This window comes from Zea mays, chromosome 4 (assembly GCF_902167145.1).
Source record: "Zea mays cultivar B73 chromosome 4, Zm-B73-REFERENCE-NAM-5.0, whole genome shotgun sequence".
In the NCBI taxonomy this organism is placed as follows: Eukaryota; Viridiplantae; Streptophyta; class Magnoliopsida; order Poales; family Poaceae; genus Zea; species Zea mays.
Window position 1 is genome coordinate 97,638,661 of NC_050099.1, and position 24,818 is coordinate 97,663,478.

Consider the following 24,818-nt stretch of genomic DNA (forward strand, 5'->3'; position numbering starts at 1 on the left):
AATTCCATATACTCGGTGTCTAATCCTGGCCTTAGGTTGCCAATCGTGCAGCCAGGATCGACAGATACCTCTTCGGCCGAGGGTCTTTGCAATAGAGACCCCTAGTTTAAATGTAATCAACCCGCCGTCCCATACATGTGGGGAAGCATTCAATTTAGGCCCTAAGAATTTTTGAAATAGCCCCTGGTCTTCGGTATAATAGTATCCGTGGTCCAGAAGTTATTTAATTATAAAAATACTAGGTGAGTGTCCGTGTGTTGCAACGGAAACATATATCACGATAATTGAACCATGATGTCGATGCTATATCATGAATCACATATGATCCATGGGCCAATATACAAATAGGTGTGTCTACACTTGGTGTAGAAGCCCCTACATACTGAAGGAAATACAAGCTTCGAAACAAATACATGTACTGATCACTGCATTTAGTTCTAAGCATAGAAGAATCTCTTGCAAGAAAGAGATATAGGGAAGAAACCAAAGAAAGGCCATTCTCCAGTGGATGTTGCTTAACGAAAGGCAAAATCATTGAAGATGGCCAGCAAACAGGGCCCAATAGCGGCATGCCCATGCGTTGCTACAGAGTAAATATGTTATGATAACGTTAGCATCTTTTAAAGGTTAAGATGTATACTCCACCATGCATCTTTTAAAGGTTAAGATATATACTCCGCCATGAAAAAAAACTATCATGAAATGTTTTTATGCAGAAGCAATGGAGAAAAATAGTGCAACAATCTCGCGCACGTTTTAATACCCTTTTATAATGGTTGGGCAATGCTACATAAAAAATAAGGCTTTTTTAATGTTCACCAAGTGAAGAAAACAATATTGCACAGAACATGAGGTCAACTTTAGTTATTTATGAGGCATGTACCAAGTGGCAGTTGACATTTTCACTGTAAGTGTAATGCAAAAAAGTAACATATTTCAGACAAAGTATTTAGGAGTGATCAAATTCAGGAACTATAAAAATATATCCAATTTAGAATGTAAATGAGTGGAGGGTCATGCCAATAGTATGTGCTACATTGCTTAGTTGTGTTTGTGTTTGGCAGATCTACAAAAGGAAGTCAAAGAAAAAATATATACTACCGCTACAGTATACTCTATTGTATCCGCTTCTTTCAGACATCAGGGCGCAATACAAGGATGATGGAGGAGTAGCTGAGCATAGGATAGAGATTGGAGTTGAGGAAATGAGAGAACTGGTAGACGATGACAGCACGATCTGGCAGGGCCATCGGTGAGGAAGTCATATGGTGCCTCCTTGCCGGTGTCCACCACCGGCTCCCATCGGAACCCAGAGCGCTCTGGAAGCCCGACGACCACCGGTAGGTGACTGGTGTTGAAGGCCACGTAGATCTCGCCTTTGGTTTCGTCCTTCTACAGTAACAGATACATAAGAAACCATTAGCTTCTTTTTCGATCTCTCTCTGATCTACTTAATGGTAGAAAATGATTCTTGAAATGACTATAGTGATGATGGTGGTAGGTGTTATGTCTGTACCATGGTGAAGGCAACGAATCGGCTTGCCTCTAACCAGTCAGGCTTCCCGGGCTGATGACCGTGCCATTGCAACCGTTCTGAAGTCGGGAAGTCCTCAAGGCCAAGAGATTCACATTCCGTGTATTGCACACCAAAAGAATATGAATAGACAGTGGCAACGTAAACTGCACAGGATCTCGCCATTTGGTGAACAGAGGAACCATATTAGTTTAGCACGGAAACTATTTGGCGGGAAGATTATTTACTTGCGGAATTTGGTCATGAGACGGCAGAATCTGTACAAATCAGAGGATTGTTCTTCCTTCTTATCCCAACAGAAATAATTGACCTGCACAACCAAATTAAAAGGCTAGAAGATTACAAGAATGTCAAAGAAATTGATTAAAACAACGTGTTAATATGTGCTGGCATTGGACTGACATAATGGTCATGGCAGTACGTATTGTTGTTCCCTCCCTTTGTGTGACCATATTCATCGCCCATGTAGAACATTGGAACTCCCTAAAAATTTAGAAAATGAAAACAATTGACAAGGTAGTAGTAGATCAATACAAAAAAATAACAATGTAACTTTAGATCCACTTTAACCTTACCCTATATTAGGATGCAGGGAAAGACTAAAACCTTGTCAAATAAATGATGTTTACAGTAATTTTTGTTTAAATAACTATGTTTCCCAGGAACAAATACAGCTAGTTGGATACTCAATGCAACATGGCATAATCTTTTGGAAAACACAGATCCTCACACAACCTAGCAAGTAGTAACCCTCATCAAGTGACTAAACTCAAGGACTGAACCAATGATGCATATTCCAGCATACCACTGACTACAAATGCAACCTTGAGTTCTACCCTGAACAAACAGGGACCTGAAAGCACAATCCATAAAAAACTTAAAACATCAGATACTAATTCTTACGTGAGAAACCATAAGACAAACAAAGAAATTGCGGGCAATAAGAGCAAACCTTCTTCGTCCAGCCCGAGGGTGCGGGCAGCTCGGTTGTGCTGGCCTGCTTCTTCTCTAACGTATCCTCGACCGCCGGCGCCGCCACATGCTCCTCGCCGGTTGCCATACCGCTCGCCGGGCTTTCGAGTTTCCTCTTCCCGATATCGCTGTTGCGATGCGTAAAGGCTGGTGCTGAATTGGGGGGAACAGGTTGGACTTGCAATGGGCGCACCTTGAACTTGACAACATCCTTGCTCCTCTTGATCTTCACGAAATGGGCATCATTCCTCCTCGCCGTGAGAAGGAAGTCCTTGATCTTGTGGATCTACTTTGGTCGCAAGTTTATTTCACAACGATTAGACAAACAAAAGAGATAGGTTTATACTTGACAATCAACTACAAAATACTAACATGGTAGCAAAAAAGAAAAACTAATTGCCACTACTAAGAAAACAAGCACCCACACATATGCTACACTAACTTATAGTGGTAGTTTATATATAATAGTACAATGCTAGTGCGTTGCAACTATTAGTGCACAACTATTACATGGAAATGAACAACATATATATTATCAGCAACCTCAATACAACTCAAACAAATTGAGTCGTTTGTATAGATAATTGCTGTGTACCTTTATCTCCTTAGCATCACCCTTGGGGTATCTCTTCCTAACCTGTCCACATAGTGTACCAACTGAAGAAAAAAAGGACGGATTAAGGATTAGGTACAACTATCATTACTAAGAACTTTGAGCATAGTTGTACATTTAGTAGGACATAAAATTGTAAGCATGATGTGAATTTTGGTTCATAAAATTATTTGCAATTTATCATTCAAGTTGGATCAGAAACCAAACCATTTATATATTACATGATATCTAGCCTCTCTGTTGTATTACATGATATCCATCAGAGTGACACAAGTAAAATAGATCTAGATAACATTACAAATAATTATTCTATTTTTGATTTGATACCAAGCATTATCTAAGGAGTATATCAGCCCTAGTATGCATGGGAAAGTACCTGGTAAACCAGGCAAGCATGACGAACCACAAACTAAAATGATTGTCTTGTACCAGCTACCAGCTATCATCACCAACCGTTCCTGAAAAAATAGCAGTGATCCATACATAGAGAACTACTTTATGCAAGCCCATAGCACGCCTTCAAGGGCAAGATCAACATTTTACAACAATGACTAAATTGTAATAGATGCAGAATTAAACAATATCTAAACATTTCGCACGTTCCTCCCATATGAGGCTGAAATGGGATTTTTGGAGTCTTGAATCTCTCTTCGAGCAGGTGAACCACCCTTCAACATCAACCTCGCAGGACATGTGTGTATCCTTACGTAATTCAACTTCATAATCAGCAGCTATGTAGCAAAGTTTCTTCACATGCGAGAGAAAAGGAGGTAGAGTTAGAAGAAGCCAGATATCGTCTCATGTCTAAAAACATTTAGCTTGTCTCAGCTATTAGTGAGATTGTAAAAAGAATATATGTACTCCAATCAACTTTAAACTTGCAGCATAAACAAATTTTAGCTCCTTGATGGTTCGAACAGTGTACAACTACTCACCGGATTAATTTCTCCTCTGCATTAACGTCTTGAGAAATCCAGTGAGTTTAAGGGCATCTTGCCCCACAGTTTCAACACATTTCTTATACATTACCCTACCTTGAAAGATTGTAGAAAACATATTATCAAAATGGTGAAATGTAAATGACATCGATAAGTGCAGCTAAAAGATGTATATGCCAAACAGCATGGCTAATGTTCACCAAACGCATGGGAACACACTGTAAATAATTGAAAACCCTTAATAATATAAATATGGACAATTACTTACGGGGACAACAGAAGTGGTATTGAATCCAATGTGTACAACAATACCAAAGGTCTGTTTAGAAGCATACAAAGATTTTGGGCACTTATCGATGTTAGAATACAAAGATTGTGGGCATACAAAGATTTTGTGTAGAACATGCAGGAGACAACACAGACAAATAAGAAAGCAAGGTAGGACCATGCCATGTTAGAATATTGCTTTCTCTAAAACAAACAAAAAACCAAGACAAATCCTATGCACGGATCTATGATAAAAACCAGGAAAACCTTTAGCAAAGCCTTTCAATGCATCCAACTTTGAGATATCACCAATATAATGCTGAGAAAATAGAAATCGAGATCAGTTGCGGGGGCAAACTTAACATTAAATTGGTATGAACTGGGATCTAAAAGATTTTGGGCACTGGGATCTAAAATATATATGTGCAACTCCATACTACTATAGGGTACATATTTTAAATGTTCAGGATGATACTGGAGTGATAGATGTAGTAGTTGGATTGCACAAAGAAAATGAAAATACCAGTTGAAAATGAAAATATGAGTGCAACCATAAGAGAAAAGACAAGCAACAGAAGAAACTTGGTCAAGAAAACTACTTACATGGCACACATCAATGTGTATCTCTCTTAATGTCTTCATTGGCTAAGAGAAATCGCCTGATAAAAGAGTAGTAGAGATTAGTTGAACATGTCCAGCTTGGTGGTTCATTTTGCCAATTATTCATCAAAGCCTGAAGTGCAGCAACTGTAGAAATCATTAAGCTAACATTAGTTGATCATTTTTGCATTAATAACTCTAGTAGTTAATTAGTTCTTAGGATAGTAAATTCATGTGAGAGGAATGTGGGCAAGTACCATTTCAAGGAATTGAAAGAAGGCTAAACCTAAGGAAGAGAATTACAAGAAAAAAAGGAAATGTTCAATGTCAAGCTTTATGTTTTATCATGAGAACATACTTCATATACAATCATTACATTCTAAATTTGATCCATTTGATCTTGTGGGTATGATTACCTTACAGTTCTGCACAACCTTGACTAATGAACTGATACAAAACATTAATTCAAGGTAACACAAACGAACATGCGCCAAAAAATCTTCTTGTTTTGTTGAATATAAATAATTCTAAAAAGTTCGAGATAAATTTGTTAGATTTTCATTTGATCTGACTTAGCTCCGCTCCTCAAGAAACAACAGCAGAGCTTAACCAAGGTACATGCTATAGCTGGTAGTTCCAAAGATAGTTATTGACTCTTAATTTTACTACCATGCAGTGAATGTTGCTGGCCTTTTCAACCCTAAACCCTAAAAAACCAAAATACACCAAAACAACAGTACCATGTGATAGGGTTAAATGCATGATTGGGTTAAGAAAGGATAGCTGGCTATAAAAAAACGCAAGCAATTCGAAAACAGCAGTACCAAGTCAGAAAAACCTTCTACAACAAAAGGTAATCTAAAACCTTCGAGACTAAAGTTTCTTAATATTCAAGCATGGGTATGGTCATCGCTCCACAAAAGACATAGAAGCCATTGCGAAACAGGTGAAGACGCCCATAATAGTTCTAACTAATAGTGAAACCATTATATGTACTTTAATATGAAATCCGGAAAAATGAAGTACCAATAGCACTGCAAAAGTAAACCCTAGTGAAACATGAATATGTACATTGTGTGACCTAGCAGACTACACATAAATATGAAAAAGACCTTTTAAGTGGAATTTATCTCACACTGTAGAGGTACTTAGAAGAGCAAAGTTATTAAAGTTAAAAGAACCTTTTACATGGAATTTATTTGAAAGTCTAGAGTTAAGATGGAATGACCTAAAACCAAGCAAAATACAATCATATTGGAGGCAAAAATAAAAAATAAAAATACACCAAAAGCAAAGTGTAGAATATAATCACTTTTGAAATATGTGTACCTTCAATTCCACACGTGTTAGCTTCAGACAAAGTTGTTGATGAGGCTGCTCATTTAGGTAATTAAAAGCTAAACCCCAAAGTCTAATTTATGTTATAGGGCAACAAATACTGCATGGCTTTTATAGTGAAATAACAATTATGAAACAACATAGGCATGCATTGATGGTTCATCCATTAGATGGGATATCTTTAAACTGGATATCCAAACTAGGATATAAGCATTACACTTAAAAACCAAAATAATAAAACAAAGGCATGTTATAAATAAACACCGGAATATGAGAAGAGAAACACCTTAGTTTCTTTGAACAAAGTCTCTTCCACCTGTGAAGACAACAGAGAACAAAAGATGCAATTCAGTGAACAGCTAGATATTGCGATGCAAGAATAATAACTAATGTGCTCCATTAATCACATACTACTGCCTGGCTAATTGTAATGTGCAACTATTATTTTGCATTTCATATCCTAATTATGTCTGAAAATAAAGATTAAGTAGCATGAAGAGATATTATAATCAGTTGATTGAGGATAAGCTCTAAAACATAAAACAAAGTATAGATATGTGATTTAACAACTCTTTCATGTACAGATAGCTCTTTCATGTACCTTGTGGTCATGTATTCAGTAATGCAAAATTAAACTGACATGGCAAATGTCTCCATTAATTAATCATATACTACGGTCTAGCTAATCGTAATGTGCAACTATTATTTTGCATTTCATATCCTACTTGCGTCTGAAAATATAGATTGAGGATAAGCTCTAAAACATAAAATAAAGTTTAGATATGTGATTTAACAACTCTCTTTCATGTACCAAATTCGGCTCCAGATTCACCAAAAAATACAGTGCAAATATCTAACAGAATGAAATGTACTCTGTGAATTAGTATTGAATGACAATGTCAGGTCCAGCATATATATGAACTATACATTAAAAAAGATGTTATTAAACTCATATTATGTCTGCATGATACTGGGAATGTAGTACTTATAGTTTGGGTACAAGAGTGTTGGAACTGATGATGAAACGATATTGTCAACCGATTACAGTTGAGAAACTTAGTGTCATCTGATTTCTGGTCATGACATAGGTTATAGAGAAGAAACACCTGAGATAGCACCTGAGATAGAGAAGAAGCACCTGAGATAGCAACCCCCGCAACCTGGGAAGGAAAAAAACTGACAAGCAATGGCCTGCATCGCGGCCCATTCCTCAGACTACTCTCGGGCATGCCCAACCTCGCCAGCCCGCCGTGCATCATGGCTGTGGTGGCAAGCAGGATGTCACGCTCCTCCACAATGTCGCGCTCCCGGTCTAGGTCCTCGAGGCTGATGCTGAGGAGTAGGAATTCGTCACTCTAGCACTTCGGTTTTCTGAAATCTGAAGCAGAAACGAGATCTCATCTAGAGCTTCAGTGTTCTAGCGACCAGGGAGGGGAGGCCCGCGCGGCACTATGGCGAACCGGTGGTGGAAGATGGAGGTGGAGCCATCATCGACCATCGTGGATTGGAGTCGAGCCACCGATGAGGGGAGGGCGGCATGGGCCTGTGACGAACCTGTGGAGTGTGGTAGGGCACAAGCAGGGTGTAACACCCCGAGATCCACAAACACCCCAGAATGCTACTAAACTACACATCTAACATTCATATATAAAATTTCGACAGCATCTCCTTTGAAAATTGCATAAACGGGGGAAGCAACAAAGTATAAATAGATATCATGATAAGAAAACATATAAGACATTAATAATCTGCTAGCAATGGGAAGACAACCATAACAACAATGAACTGAACTAATCAGTACGCACGACTAGTTAAAAACAAACATCCTTTGACAAGAAGTTTCTAATTAAATCATGGCTGTGTCTGGGCAGCATTATTATGAGAGTGAAGGTGGATGTGCTGCTACTTCCCACTCCCCTTGATGAGCAACAAGCACCTGCATTGAGTAATGCAAGAGTGAGATGAAACATCTCAGCAAGCTAATTGTTCTGACGAGATATTTAAACCACAAATTGAATTCATCAACATTTTAAAAGAGACACAATAAAAAGTCAGAAATACTTGTAGATATAGAACACAGTAGTCCCACTATAACCAATACCATCTCATTTCCTCGAACAACCACAATAGGTTCTATAACACTTCCCTGCGTCAACAATACCTGCAAATATCACTTCAATGTATGCATAGGAATGCAATGTGTAGGTACTCTATCTTCATACCTCTGGGGGTATAAAACCACATCATCTGCAAATATCACTTCAATGAATGCATATGAATGCAATGCGTAGGTACTCTATCTTCATACCTCTGGGGGTATAAAACCACATCATCTGCAAATATCACTTCAATGAATGCATATGAATGCAATGCATATGTCCTCTGCCTTCATACCTCTAAGGGTATGAAGCCGCATCGTACCCCTTCTCGGGCAACGTACGATGCTAAGTTGTACCGGTACGGTCGGACCATAGGTCACGACAAAACTTCATATGCAAATGAGTCATGCAATGTATATGGCATGCTACATTTATCAATAAACTTCACTTCCTTCAGATACAACACAAACCTCAAATAATACTTCATTTATCTTCAGATACAATACCAACCTCAAATAATACTTCATTTACCTTCAGATATGTGAATTAATCTCGTGAGTCATACTCAAATCATAATCATCATCAATATATGATTGAGCATCAGTATAATGCAAGCAAGTAAAGCATCACCATAGAGTCCAATTATGAAAGAATCTGATACTTCTGAATATTAGAGTGTAGGTAATAGAAATAACAGGTCAGAACGGAAGCAACCACCGCTACATTCACTTGCCTTCATCGAAGAAGAAGAAATGTACTAGACATGATCTGGAGTGTAGCCACCTGCTAGTGGGCATAAAACTTAGTACAAATATTTCACAAACATTTGCCATCAATCAACAAAACACTCCTACACTTGAAACCAAGACCCAGTGGAAAGACTCCCACCCTGAACCACATGCCATACAGCAGCAACGCTGTTTGTTAATTTTGTATCTTTAAAATTAAAACAGCGGTGATATCAAACAAATACTCTAGGAGTATCTACACAAAATACTCTACAACTTCAGTATTCAATAGATAATTAAATTCTGCCATCTACAAGTTCTAAAACATCTGACAAGATAACTGACTGAATCTGTTTTAGACAGCAGTATGGTTAACTTTAAAATTCGATATCTCCCAAACTACTGAACCAAAAATTATGAAATTCTGCTGGAAGTAAGAACTTTTATCCCTCTACAAAAGTCTCCATAGTTGGAAGAGCCAATTCGGCCATTTACTAGATGAAACCCACCAGTGAACAGACCCACTCATTTTTATCAGGTAAACAGAAACAGCCACAGTAAAACAAACATAACTGGAGTTTCACAAATCATATGAATGCACTCTTTAACAATCTGGAAAGATTATGAAATTATCTACAGCTTCTTTTACCAACCCACAGTTTAATTCTGTTGATAAAATTTCCTAAATCTTAAGAGAACAGATTCTGCACAGAATTATGAGACTGAAAAACTGCTATAGTAAAACTGCAATAACTTTCTGGTCGGATGTCCGATTGAGGTGTTCTTCGCGACCACGGAAATATCTACAAATCATCTACGACTCATACATAGACTTTTCATTTTTTTGAGGCCACTAAGACCACGGAAAACTGGCATGAACAGAAACTGTCGAATCTGCCATTCTGCAGAAAACTAAATTCGGGATCAAAACCTAACCCCACATCAAATCCAACCTCTAATCCTTTAATTCCCATGATCCACAACCTCCAAAAGCCTATAATTACAGGGAGGAACAAGGATCTCATCCATACCTAGGGTTTCCCCAAGAAATCTTCAAGAAGAGATGAGGAAGAACATCTCCTTGATCCTCTCTTCCTCTTCAATTCAACGTGCCCCTCCTTTTCTCGATCCTTGCTGCGTAGGGGGAGATCTTGGGGGAGGAAGCAATGGATGATGGCTGCCATAGGGGGAGGGGGCGTCCAGCCAAGGGGGAGAAAAGGGGGTGGCGGCCAAGAGGGGGGTGAAGGGAAAAAAAAGGGGTGGCCACCTAGGGTTTTTGTGGGAGAAAGAAACGACGCCTCAGATGACTTCTATCTTTGCATCCAATGGCCCACAACCCTTTACCTCATCCACGCACCAGAGATTAACTTTTGGTCAACATTTTTTTTGGGATATTACACTCTACCCCCCTTAAAAAGAATTCGACCTCGAATTCGGCCACTCCAAGCAAAACACCCAAGGTACCCCATATAGCACCACAATTCAAAACATGGATCCATTATTGGTCTTAATTAACACAAGAACTTCTACCTTGGACTAATTGTCTAAGGAAACTACACGACCTGACATCAAGCATGAAACAACATGTAATGAAGCTCAAAGCATGTCATAGTTGCAATCAACACTACAATTTCACACCATCAAATTTGGATGCAGCTATACATCAACATCAATGTCTTAAGACAACACTCTTTTATGAAGGGGTAATATGGACCAAGCACAACCCTTACCAACTTCAACCATTAATTTTAATTAAATGGTGAAACATCTACACCCGACGAATGTATAAGAAGATCAAACACCTCACCTTAAAGCACCATGAAACAAGTAGTTCTATTGGAACAAAACTCCTAATCTTTCTAAACCTTATTCTTGCCATCATGAAAAGATAATCATGTAATCTAACATTCCTTACACCCCACCAAAAGGGAGAAAATCTATAGAACTAATGGAGCAATAAAGCCAAAAGAAGCCAATAACATCTTGTGCGGCATAGTTCATCGAAGAAATGCCAAAAACTCTACATAGAGCACTGATAGCCCAACAACAACACAATACTTGCTTAACCCATGTCACTATACTTCATTCAACATCTCAACTAAGAAAAATATCCAACTAGTAAGGATAACCTACACATAATATAAGTCTTCATCTACTGTAGTTCAGAAACTTACATTTCATTCTATCATACGATGCACTCAAAGTACCAGACATACAAAGTCAATAATAATAACCCCTAATCCTTCACACATTTGACAAACATATTAAGCTGATGTAAACACCACATCATCTAGGAGTAGGTGACTAGCCACACCCAACCAACTCTAGGCTAGGCAAGGACTTCCTTCAAACCAATAGATAGGTGGTCTGAAAAAATGGCTCCACAAGCATGCATCGAAAAGGGAACCATCAGATCCTCAATGTATCAATACATAATCAATGGATCAAGAGAATCAAAGATTTATTCTACAATTAGTATGACTAATAGGCAACCACTTTAAACCACATCTAGGCTTTGTGGCAACTAGAACACACAATATGAGAGAGACATGTAAGCCATTCTGGCTATGAAAAGACTTCCCCCAAAAATCCATATAAAGTACCAATATTCATTTCTTTCAAAACTGGTTTCTCAACATAAACAATCATTCTTTGCAATGATAGTTGGAGCTATCCACCAACCGCTCAACAACTTAAATTCAAATTGATGATTACCTTGTACCCCAAAACACGCAATTCACACTCCTCTTAGAAACATCCACAATCAAGCATATATAACAATATTATTGTAATAAAACTCAACCATGAAAAACATGGTGAAAACGACATAGGCATACTTGTATATCACAAGCATAATAACAACTTCATTCTCACAAATGATCAGCGATATTTACCGCATTAATAAAACAATATCAAAATTTCAGAAATAAATTATATCAAGCATTAAGCCATAAACAACTTACCACATCACCGTAAAGGAATCGAGAGGGGTGAAATTATTGTCATCTGCACTTCAAAGTCACTAATATATATCAAAGATACTTGAACCCATACCCTTCCTATATGTGCAAGTGTGTCAAATTTATCTTCAAATTGCCAAGAATCTAAAGCCAAAGCTTTGATACCAACTGTAACACCCCGGGATCCACAAACACCCCAGAATGCTACTAAACTACACATCTAACATTCATATATAAAATTTCGACAGCATCTCCTTTGAAAATTGCATAAACGGGGGAAGCAACAAAGTATAAATAGATATCATGATAAGAAAACATATAAGACATTAATAATCTGCTAGCAATGGGAAGACAACCATAACAACAATGAACTGAACTAATCAGTACGCACGACTAGTTAAAAACAAACATCCTTTGACAAGAAGTTTCTAATTAAATCATGGCTGTGTCTGGGCAGCATTATTATGAGAGTGAAGGTGGATGTGCTGCTACTTCCCACTCCCCTTGATGAGCAACAAGCACCTGCATTGAGTAATGCAAGAGTGAGATGAAACATCTCAGCAAGCTAATTGTTCTGACGAGATATTTAAACCACAAATTGAATTCATCAACATTTTAAAAGAGACACAATAAAAAGTCAGAAATACTTGTAGATATAGAACACAGTAGTCCCACTATAACCAATACCATCTCATTTCCTCGAACAACCACAATAGGTTCTATAACACTTCCCTGCGTCAACAATACCTGCAAATATCACTTCAATGTATGCATAGGAATGCAATGTGTAGGTACTCTATCTTCATACCTCTGGGGGTATAAAACCACATCATCTGCAAATATCACTTCAATGAATGCATATGAATGCAATGCGTAGGTACTCTATCTTCATACCTCTGGGGGTATAAAACCACATCATCTGCAAATATCACTTCAATGAATGCATATGAATGCAATGCATATGTCCTCTGCCTTCATACCTCTAAGGGTATGAAGCCGCATCGTACCCCTTCTCGGGCAACGTACGATGCTAAGTTGTACCGGTACGGTCGGACCATAGGTCACGACAAAACTTCATATGCAAATGAGTCATGCAATGTATATGGCATGCTACATTTATCAATAAACTTCACTTCCTTCAGATACAACACAAACCTCAAATAATACTTCATTTATCTTCAGATACAATACCAACCTCAAATAATACTTCATTTACCTTCAGATATGTGAATTAATCTCGTGAGTCATACTCAAATCATAATCATCATCAATATATGATTGAGCATCAGTATAATGCAAGCAAGTAAAGCATCACCATAGAGTCCAATTATGAAAGAATCTGATACTTCTGAATATTAGAGTGTAGGTAATAGAAATAACAGGTCAGAACGGAAGCAACCACTGCTACATTCACTTGCCTTCATCGAAGAAGAAGAAATGTACTAGACATGATCTGGAGTGTAGCCACCTGCTAGTGGGCATAAAACTTAGTACAAATATTTCACAAACATTTGCCATCAATCAACAAAACACTCCTACACTTGAAACCAAGACCCAGTGGAAAGACTCCCACCCTGAACCACATGCCATACAGCAGCAACGCTGTTTGTTAATTTTGTATCTTTAAAATTAAAACAGCGGTGATATCAAACAAATACTCTAGGAGTATCTACACAAAATACTCTACAACTTCAGTATTCAATAGATAATTAAATTCTGCCATCTACAAGTTCTAAAACATCTGACAAGATAACTGACTGAATCTGTTTTAGACAGCAGTATGGTTAACTTTAAAATTCGATATCTCCCAAACTACTGAACCAAAAATTATGAAATTCTGCTGGAAGTAAGAACTTTTATCCCTCTACAAAAGTCTCCATAGTTGGAAGAGCCAATTCGGCCATTTACTAGATGAAACCCACCAGTGAACAGACCCACTCATTTTTATCAGGTAAACAGAAACAGCCACAGTAAAACAAACATAACTGGAGTTTCACAAATCATATGAATGCACTCTTTAACAATCTGGAAAGATTATGAAATTATCTACAACTTCTTTTACCAACCCACAGTTTAATTCTGTTGATAAAATTTCCTAAATCTTAAGAGAACAGATTCTGCACAGAATTATGAGACTGAAAAACTGCTATAGTAAAACTGCAATAACTTTCTGGTCGGATGTCCGATTGAGGTGTTCTTCGCGACCACGGAAATATCTACAAATCATCTACGACTCATACATAGACTTTTCATTTTTTTGAGGCCACTAAGACCACGGAAAACTGGCATGAACAGAAACTGTCGAATCTGCCATTCTGCAGAAAACTAAATTCGGGATCAAAACCTAACCCCACATCAAATCCAACCTCTAATCCTTTAATTCCCATGATCCACAACCTCCAAAAGCCTATAATTACAGGGAGGAACAAGGATCTCATCCATACCTAGGGTTTCCCCAAGAAATCTTCAAGAAGAGATGAGGAAGAACATCTCCTTGATCCTCTCTTCCTCTTCAATTCAACGTGCCCCTCCTTTTCTCGATCCTTGCTGCGTAGGGGGAGATCTTGGGGGAGGAAGCAATGGATGATGGCTGCCATAGGGGGAGGGGGCGTCCAGCCAAGGGGGAGAAAAGGGGGTGGCGGCCAAGAGGGGGGTGAAGGAAAAAAAAAGGGGTGGCCACCTAGGGTTTTTGTGGGAGAAAGAAACGACGCCTCAGATGACTTCTATCTTTGCATCCAATGGCCCACAACCCTTTACCTCATCCACGCACCAGAGATTAACTTTTGGTCAACATTTTTTTTGGGATATTACACAGGGGGTGAAGAGGTTGCTAGATCCTGGATCCATGTTGGACGCACGTCACGAAGGGTGCTAGAAGTCCGGTTGTCAAGCTCGTTGCCACGGGCACCGGTGACCAGCCATCGAGCTCAACCACCACCAGGCAGCAGCATAAGACAGGACGGAGCATCATCCTCCACCATGGATTGTGGGGGCGTGACGGTCGCAAAACTATGCCGCCGGGGATTGAGGGGAGAGGGTTCCGGGGGAGGGGCGTAGGAGGGGCCTAGGTGCGCGCCGGCATGGCGGGATGTGCGGCCGGGACGGAGTTGCCGGGGGGTGGGGAGGAAGGTGACGGGGCTGCGGGGGACCGGGGAGCGCTGATGGCGGAGAGCAGGCACTGATGGCAGAGAGAGTGGGGGCGCGCGGAGAGCAGTCGCCATAGAAGGAAGCCTCCGCGGGCGGGATTCGTCGCTGCAGCTGCAGGGCTGGCCAACGAAGGAAGCCACAGGATTCTAGGATGGAGCGCGAAGGACGGATGGAGCGTGGAGGGAGGCGGATGGAGCGCTGGATTCGAGGATGGAGCGTGGTTTACAGAGGGAGGCAGATGGAGCGCGGGAGGGGCGCGCTGGCGACGGCAGAACCGTGCACCATAGATAAATGTGGACGCCTACGGTACTAACATAAATAGTAGTAGAGAAATAGAGAGAATGATATTGAGTATAAAATAATATAAAGGAGTTTAGAAAATTCATAACTTGACCATTTTAACTCCTTTTTGATCCATTCCTATTGCATTAATCTTATATTAATATTGTTAATCATCTGGTAACCTTATATTGTCATGAAATATAGGTTAGAATTATACACTTAATTTTTTCTATATCTAACACATAAATCTTCGAAAAATCATAACTCTTTAACCGTAACTCCAAATTTAGTAGTTCTCAAACCTATGATCTCGATACGATGCGTAGAATATTATCATACAGTATGTTCTCATGTTTGGTGTGATGTTAATTTCTCCTGTACCATGTATGTTTGTATTGTTGCGAGTAGACGAGCAAACAACCAAGGACCCAGGTGCTCAACAGGTGGAAAATACTGAGTAGGAGATCATTGAAGGCAAGTTGTGCCCTTGACCACTTTTCTTTACCCAATAATGCTATATATAATCACTGTAGCATTTTTAGGCTTAATTTTGATGGGACCCAATAGGTCAGCCTAGTCTGCTTTACTTATTGTCTTGATCACCACTGAACTTTTGGGTAGTCTCTGCTATTGCTCTATGTGGTTTTGGGTGTTAAGATAAATATGCTTCATGATCATACTTTATTATTGTTAATCTATTCTTTAATGTTCATGATAAGACTATGGTGCAAATTGGAACATGGAGCTTAACTGGAGAATACAGTGCCACCACAAGGGTGGAATGGGACACCCTTGGCCAAGTAATTAGGAAAGCTAGGGAGAGACTACCTTACCTGAAAGGGGCAAGCGGGGAGGCATCGTTGTAGAGTATAGGGAGGTTCTCAGGTCGGACTGTCTGTTTAACTTTCCAGACAAGGGATTCCTATGCTTCCTTCGTCCTGAATCCGTAGCGGGTTTTCTCGAACTAGTGGAACTTTGGAAATGCCTCGTAGTGTTACCCTGCCTCGTCTCCTTGGTAGAGATGAGTGGGACTTCTAGACCCCTTGGCAACTGGGTAACATGACATGTGGTTAAAGGGTACAACCTTTGGAGAGTGTAAAACGGGTATACTAGCCGTGCTCGCGGTCATAAGCAGCTCAGGACTCTCTCATGACTAACTTATGGAATTAAACTTAATTTGTCATATGCATCGCATTGTGGTTTTATTATTAATTTTTATCTACTATTACTTTGGGCTGGTATACACTTACATTTAGTAATTTCTAATAAAATTTGACAAACTTATTAAAAGCATTGCTCAGTTTTAACCATTATTTGATGATCAGCCTTACACTTCACATGAGCTCCCACCTTTGGTGAGTTCATGCACATTATTTCCCACAACTTGTTGAGCTATGATCTTTTGTGAGCTCACCTTGCGATATATAAACCCCCCACCGGTGAAGAGCAGGTAGCCCAGGAGGAGGTCTACTACGAGATGTAAGAGCTAGTCTTGGTGGCGTCTCCCAGCTAGCTTTATGGCGCCAAGGAATAATTATTAGTTCGCTTTATTGTTATCATTTATTTTTGTTTAAGACACTTCCGCAATGTAATAGTGTTTGTGACATTTATCTCTATACACTTGGTCATTATATGTTTTATTCTTCTTTGGCGCACATATGAGACGCACCCGACTTTACCCCTTAAATCCGGGTGTGACATTAGATTAGCCCACGAAAATTTGATAATTTATGTCGGTCACAAAGCAACCAATAAAAAATAGCTAATGTTATCTACCATATTGTGCAACTTGTATGCACTTGTTTACAACTTTACATCTATACTTAATATTAAATAGACATAATTTATCTTGGTCTATTATTTTCATTAGCTTCTTCTTAACTATTGGGACAATAGTGCAATCACATGCTTCATATCTTGTGAGTTGGACTAGTGGCCCATACTCATGAGTTAGGGTAACTCACACATTCTATATATACTAGCATATAGCCACATTCCTTTTAATATTAGAGAAATATTTCATCTCGTCGATAAACATGTGAGTACAAGATAAAATATATCTCTTTACCAACAAATATGTCAAAAGTCTAGTGGAGGAAGTGTCTTTGGCCAAACCTTAGGTCATAGTTTCAAGCCATTCATGTTATAGTTTTTTATTTTTATTTTTATCTAAGATTTATTTATTTATTATAAAAAATCCTATTATGGTAATCACATTGCCATGTATGACAACATGTCAAACATGAAAGTTTATGTGGCAATGGGACCTACCTTTAATAGCGGGTCATGCGTGCTAACATGGATTGAAATATTCTTCTTAAAAATGATTCCATATGCACATACTCATGCAATATCACCACAATTATTATGTTGCGAAGTTTATGAAGATATATTCTTATATATTGTCATAGAAAATCGTCACGAACATGATGCTAAAGTATGTTATGACGTTTTTAATGCCAGGTGTTAAATTTCCATCATTGTATTGAGTCATATTCTAAAAATTGTCATAAGGTGATCTAATAACGAATTATTCTATTGTTATCGACTATTCATTAAGAAGGCCATAAGTATTCTAGTGAGGGAAGGGGACAGGTTGACATAGCAAAGGGAGGGGTTGGCGGCGACGGCGCGAGTGAGGGGTAGGGGCGGCGGGGTCGCTTGTGAGGGGGAGGTGAGGGATGATCAAAATAATATTGTCTATTGAATTTGAGTAAGGGATATGGGGTTATCCAGTGATCTAAACCCTTGTTTTTTATGGTGTGTTAAATCTAAGTGCAATTTGTTTGATAAATATAGTGGAAGTTATGGATGTGGGGTGATTTGGTTGGGTGAGTTTTGCAAAGTTTAAACTGGTGATTATATAGTGGTATAGATATATTTCAATTTTTTCAATCCAATATGCATATGTCCAGCCAACCAAACAACGTCTACACCAGTCTGTACTGTAGATGTCCAAATGGACAGGTCGTGTCGCCCCAAGCATGGCTAGGCCTGGCACGGATTGGGACCGTGCCGGCCTAGCTCGGATTAGCTAGCGAGTCGTGTCGGGCCAGCCCATGGGCCCCAAGCGAGGCCCAGACATAGTCCGCTAGATTAATAACCGTGTCGGGACGGCCCACGGTCTGACGGGCCTAACGGGCCCATAAAATCATATGACGTGTAAATGATAAAATATCCTAAAAGTATGCATATTTGAGGGTTTAAACCATATTTATTAGCTCTAAACATTTATTTACACCTACATAACAAAAAAACACATGTTTCTTGTGTTTTATACTCTATATTCAAATATATATATATATATATATATGAAAATAGAAGAAAAAATAAAAACGGCGGTGCCGGGTCTAGCCCGTCGTGCCATGTCTTAGGCCTAGGCATGGCCCGGTGACTAGGCACGGCTCACTATGTGCCGTGTCGGGTTTCGGGTCGTTCGGTAAACACCACCTGTCTGAACATATATAGTTTGTAGAAACAACCAAACAACGTCTACACCAGTATATACAAACAACCAAACAAATACACCTTATATGAGCTTAACTAGACCCAGCTCCGCTCGAATAGGCCAATTGAACTCCTACAGGTAGCCAATCAGACAATATGTACTTGCTGGGCTCCTGTCCGCTGATAATCTCTACTACTTATTAAGGCTGTAAGGGTAGCGTGTCGTTCTGCCTTCGTTCAATCTAGATCGTCCATCGCTGTTGTTCAATCTGAATCGTCCATCGCCACACTAACCTGCTAGCCGCGCCCTCCTCACCCCGCCCCATCCGCGCGTTGGGTTCACGCGCAAAAAATCAACACAAGCTCACAATACCAAGAGCTGATTACACGAGCTGATTGCTTCCTCTGTAGCAGCAAGGTTTATAAGTTGCTACCGCAACCTTTGGCTGGCCGATATGGTACATTATATTTGTGCCGCGGTAGCCTGCGTGGGCTGCGTTATTTAGTTAACGTACGAGGCCCATCTATCAATTAAATTCTATAAGGCCCATCTAGGAAAAACCTTAGAGACTTCATCCCCGCAGGCAGTCACGCGGCGGCCTCATCCCCGCCAGCGAGCCTCTACTCCCCTCCGTTGGTACGCCTCTATCACCGGTGGCCTCCCCCTCGGCAGACAGCCTCGCCGCCTCGCTTGCTTCTATTGTTGTGCTCCACCATGGAGCCCTAGGTGGAGCTACGAACCCCGTGATCCCCGGCGGTGTGGCACCGGAGCTCGGCGGCGACGGCGGGCACGTCCCCCTCATGCCCTAGGTGGAGCAACAAACCCCGTGAGTCCATGCTCGTACCCTCACCCCTGTCCTCCCGCGATATCCCCACCGTCCTCCACCCTCACCTGGCGCAATGTCGATGCCCCCGGTCGAGGAGCCTCCTTCCTCCCCTGTCCCACTCGCGTGAATCAACAGGTCTTCACCATGTAAGTCTGATATCCTTGTTGCGTTCTCTGGTCCGTGGCGATCCGGACGATCTAGACCTAGCTGGTGTGTGATCCAATTTAGTGTCAACAACTTACTTGTTGTGTGATACAATCAGGAAATCCATATGACAGTTTGGTAGCGAACCTTGAAAAAGTACAGATATATAAGGGTAGGTGGACTGCATCAGGCGTTCCAGCTTGAAAAGACTTGTAACCAATGTATTGTTTAGTTACTGATGACCTGAATTCCAAATGTAGCCTCGCGATTCCTTTCTTTTGCTGCTCTGAGATTAATAATGATTAAGAATTTGTTAATAGCTTGGGTTACAATGATGGACACAGGTACAAGAATCATACCATATGTAGTTTGGTACATGGAATGGAAGTCCAGACTACCCACATTTGAAAATTCAGATTCTGACATCCTACACTGGGAGTTGATATTACATCTCCATTGTATTGCCAAATGACCCAGAATAGAAAAACATCATATCAAATATTACAACTCTTTTTTTAAAAAATCTAATGGAAAATAATCAACTCATATAAGGTCTTGTTCGGTTATTCCTATCCCATATGGATTGGATGAGATTGAAAAAAATTATAAATTTTTTTGACTTGTTTGGAATTTAAACCTACTCAATCCACATGGACTGAAAGCAAAACGAACAAGCCCTAATGTGGCACACCCCACATCTAGTTCACCATGGTCACTACATCTAAATTAATTACAAATGAACTTTTGACGATGTATCATGTTTTTACCTCCATTCCAAATAGTTCACTGTGGCTCTATCCTAAGTCAAATGTCACTAACTTTGACCAAGTTTCTAGAAAATCTATTAACATTTACAAATTCAATGCACTACCAAATATATTTCATGAAGAATTTAACGAAACTAATTTGGTATAGTAAATGTTGATGTTTTTTTCATAAACATGGTTAAAATTAAAGGATTTTTTACTTAGGTCTAAGCCAAAGTGAAGTATAGTTTGGAACAGAGATAGTACTTTATATTATTTCATGTATTGCTATTATTTTCTTTCTTAACACAAAACTTAAGATCTCTTTGTACATATTGTCGGTGGAATTTGAATTAGGCAGTGCCTGAACTGCAAGGGGAGCCAGAGTACATATCCAAAGAGAAAGCACGAGTCGCTACATCTCAGGTACTTCCATGTTTCGGACTGCCCGCATATTGGGATATATATCCAATGAAGTAGCTTTTGGGTCTGGTACTCTGGTTAAAATCAGCCATCATGCTCTTCATATAGGTGAATGGGCCAGTACTGGTGGAGGACACCTGCCTATGTTTTAATGCGGTCAAAGGCCTACCAGGTAATTTATTTGTGTTGTTCTTCTCATTGAGTTATTGTAAATCAGTTATGCAGAATTTGACATGCACATCTTTCTGCTGCAGGACCCTACATGTAAGTCCTTGTATTGCTCAAGCATTCTAATTGTACAATTTTATCCCCAAGTCACACTTAATAAACATCCTTGACCAAAACCAACATAACAGACTGCATCTTAATTCTTAATGTTGAAGTCTTCAATGCCATTACTAATGTATCTGTTGTTTATTTGGATATCTTGCATACATGAATGAACAGAAAGTGATTTCTTGAGAAGATTGGGCATGAAGGTTATAGAGCCAACTGATTCTCGACTCTTGTGCTCCTGGTTATTTTATGTTTTGACTAAATAACCTCATGCACCTTTTGTTTATAGGTTTAAATAATATGTAAAAGCTTATGAAGATAAATCAGCGTTCGCTATGTGCATCTTCTCTCTTGCTCTTGGACCTGGAGAGGAACCAATCACATTTGTTGGCAAAACTGCGGTAAGATGCCATTTTCTGTTTGTGGAGTTCTGAAGTCCGATGCAGCTGTGGATGAACTAATTTACTAAAATCCCTGCTACAGTGCTGCTGTTAGCAAACTGTATCTTGGGAGTATCTTTTACTAACTTAATTTCTAACTTAATTTCGTTTTAGTAGCAAACCAGTGGAACAATTCGGTAACATGTGTACAATTTTATCTATTGGAGCATAAAGAGAGAAACAATGAACCATTAGCTCTATTAGATTGTTTAGCCTTGTTCCAAATTTCGTGCGCATGATTGCCTTGGTTACAGTAGGAGGAAGTATTTTGATTGTACCATACCACTTTGATGAATGCTGCAGCATATTTATTTTTGGAATAGACTGGTTCTCATTGTGCAGGGAAAGATCGTGCCTGCTAGAGGCCCTAACGATTTTGGGTGGGATCCTGTGTTCCAGCCAGATGGTTTTGAACAAACGTGAGTATCGAACACAATTTTCCTGACAGTTCCTACTTCTCCCGCATCCTTTCTTCACATTGATTGCATATCATGTAATGCAGATATGCTGAGATGCCCAAGTCAGTGAAGAACGAAATATCTCACAGAGGGAAAGCTCTTGCTCTGGTGAAAGAACACTTCGCATCTGCTAGCTATATAGTTCAGAGCGACGACTCAGCTTAAAGTTTGACTTGGATTCCTAGACGAATGAACTGTCATTCTGGAATGTAAACTGAACTACTACTTTTAGTGCATACTTGTCTGGTGCCCTATTATACTTGCGAGTTGCGACATTTCATCACTGGATCAACACTAGAATCACAAACAGGATAAATAGATTACACAACACCCTTCACCATTATCAATGCCGATAAGCCAAATGCACACAAGATTTTCACACGGAGAGATACTACACACTATCGGCATTTGAGTAGCTACAGAATACACCAAAGAATCGTTGCCTAAAAACCCGACAATCTCTAGGGCCTCCTGAGTTTAACATGGAGAGGCATCTCCTTGTAGGTGGTGACTTGTTCCCTGGCCTGCCGCATCGGCCTTCCAAGAGATTATCTGCGCAAGAACGGGTGCCCAGGCTTCTCACTGCCAGAAGCACTCTCTGGATCGATCTTGCAGCTACCGATTGCGAGCTGGACGTCCTCTATCTCGAACAAGTCCTCCGCATGGCTGCTCAACTTGGGTGATCTCATGGACTTCCTGCAGAGGAAGGCCAATGATCTTAGCAAAACTCAACCGTCAAAACTTTAGCAAGGTTTTAAGCTTTTAAGTGTTTACCGTCTCTGAGAGGTATCCCTATCCCTATCCTTCGAAAGCACCGGTTTCGCCGATGCCGTAGGTCCTAGAGCTGAAAAACATTGGGCATTCGGTCAGGGATTCAGATGAAGTCGACACCAGGTCATGTGGGGGTAATCGGCTAACTGAGGATTGGGGGTTATTATACCCGTGCTTACGTGACAATCTCCACATTTTTTGATGTTGTTTTATGAAAATTGGTACACTCTAAAAATACAGTTATATCTTTGTTTTCGTTTAAGTTATAAATCAGAATGTTCTTTTGCTTTCACGTTAGAAATATTTGATTTCAACTAAGGTGGATTTGCCTTCATGTAACAACTGCCTTATATTGTAACTATTAGAAGCTTATATTCTTGAGTACATATTATTGTGTCTATTATTTCTCAATGGGAAACTGAAATTCAGTTACAACATGAACATGTATATCAATTTTCAGAGCGGATATTTAGTTACAACATGAACAAGGACCTACAGTTTTCAGAGCTAACATCAACGACACCAAAATTCATAACTGAATACAGGATTATTTCAATATTTCCTCTGTGTATGTCATACAAATTCTGTAACTTGACGTCGCCTGCAACTCTTCTTCTAGGCATGCATTTGGAGACGAGGTGAGGTCCTCTGGCGGCACCGCGGCACACAAAGGTGGTGGTGCGTTGTGCCTAGCCAGTCGCGACATGTTGTGCCTGTCCGATGACGGAGAGCTGTGCCCGCCCAGTCGCGGCAAGCAGCGCCCGGACGGTGGCAGCGAGCGGCGCCAGGACGGTGGCAGCGAGCGACACACCCAAATGGCAAGTGGATCCCGAAAGATGGCAGCTGACGACGACGTGTCAGTGGCGGCGAGCTGCACTTTCCTGCTCGAACGGTGGTGACGCTTCCCTGCCAGTTCGATAAGGAAAGGTAGAAGAAACACGTTGCTGGGCCAGGTAACACGCCTAGGGGGCTTCCTGTGAAATTTGCAGAGGTAGGTAAGAAGAGGTGGGAGGGTATTTTGCAAAATAAACATTTGCCGTTGGATGTATGATCTTTGTCACGTTTACCAGCGGACACCAGATCAAGGAGTGCAAGCCCCAGTGTTGGCAGGTCTCCTCGCATACAGGGGTATCTTTCTATTAGCGAGTGAGGTATCTCAGGGCTCTCTGTGACTATCTTGTCGCTGTTATACTGAACCATAATGTACCAGATTCTTTTTGTTAGCACTCTTATATACTCTAGGGTCACTTAGACCCATTGAATGGGTGGGTATACATAGAAGTAACTATGTATGTGCATGTGTGTTGTCATGGAGTTAAAATTAGTATAAAATATAGATACAGATTGACAAACATCACTATAATATGCATCCAAGTTTCACATCACTATGAAAGAATGACAAGTAAATAGGAAATCAAATACTACCTCCATCCAAGTTTCACAAGCGTATATAAATAATTTATGCATGGCTAGGATTATAAATGAATTACAAAATCTTATAACACATATTTTTATATAAGTTATCGTGGTATTATATGTTCTCATTACAACGCACGGACGCTTACTTAGTAATAGACATAAGCGGAACGGAATCACTCTACTCGTTTACCGAGTGGAAACAAAAACAAGCTTCTCGTTAAGCCATAGCGCCATGAATAAATTACCCCGGTAACTTGGTCAACCTAGGACTAATAGGAGGAAGTTAAACGTAACAATAACATAAATATATTAAAAAGAGTTAAACGTATAACCGGCCTCTGAACTTGTTTTGTCAAGATGCTACTTACATTTCTGAAGCATTAGAATGT

At 39.9% G+C, this 24,818-nt stretch overlaps 2 protein-coding genes across 2 annotated transcripts; one reads left to right on the top strand and one right to left on the bottom strand.

Annotated features, from left to right (window-relative positions):
- Nucleotides 1-934: 934 nt before the first annotated feature.
- LOC103653536 (glycogen debranching enzyme) lies at nucleotides 935-9,461 on the bottom strand. Its single transcript, XM_020551863.3, has 7 exons — nucleotides 4,055-9,461; nucleotides 3,496-3,866; nucleotides 3,102-3,163; nucleotides 2,487-2,792; nucleotides 1,937-2,017; nucleotides 1,517-1,844; nucleotides 935-1,392 (listed from the first exon to the last, which is right to left on the bottom strand). The coding sequence occupies exons 2-6, from the start codon at nucleotides 3,602-3,604 to the stop codon at nucleotides 1,758-1,760; spliced, it is 645 nt and encodes a 214-aa protein (XP_020407452.1). The 5' UTR covers nucleotides 3,605-3,866; nucleotides 4,055-9,461; the 3' UTR covers nucleotides 935-1,392; nucleotides 1,517-1,757.
- Nucleotides 9,462-21,628: 12,167 nt separating this feature from the next.
- On the top strand, nucleotides 21,629-22,470 carry LOC103653537 (inosine triphosphate pyrophosphatase). The gene is made up of 3 exons (XM_020552124.2): nucleotides 21,629-21,742; nucleotides 22,124-22,200; nucleotides 22,284-22,470. Exons 1-3 carry the CDS (start codon nucleotides 21,677-21,679, stop codon nucleotides 22,402-22,404), a joined length of 264 nt encoding a protein of 87 aa, XP_020407713.2. The 5' UTR covers nucleotides 21,629-21,676; the 3' UTR covers nucleotides 22,405-22,470.
- Nucleotides 22,471-24,818: the final 2,348 nt, after the last annotated feature.

Coding starts and splice junctions, on each gene's coding strand:
- LOC103653536 (XM_020551863.3), bottom strand. CDS start 3,604: ATGTATGGATCACTGCTATTTTTTCAGGAACGGTTGGTGATGATAGCT. Junction 3,164..3,495: donor ATGCTTGCCTGGTTTACCAG/GTACTTTCCCAT, acceptor TTTTTTCTTCAG/TTGGTACACTATGTGGACAG. Junction 2,018..2,486: donor CCTCGGGCTGGACGAAGAAG/GTTTGCTCTTAT, acceptor CTAAATTTTTAG/GGAGTTCCAATGTTCTACAT.
- LOC103653537 (XM_020552124.2), top strand. CDS start 21,677: ATGTGCATCTTCTCTCTTGCTCTTGGACCTGGAGAGGAACCAATCACA. Junction 21,743..22,123: donor CATTTGTTGGCAAAACTGCG/GTAAGATGCCAT, acceptor CTCATTGTGCAG/GGAAAGATCGTGCCTGCTAG. Junction 22,201..22,283: donor CCAGATGGTTTTGAACAAAC/GTGAGTATCGAA, acceptor CATGTAATGCAG/ATATGCTGAGATGCCCAAGT.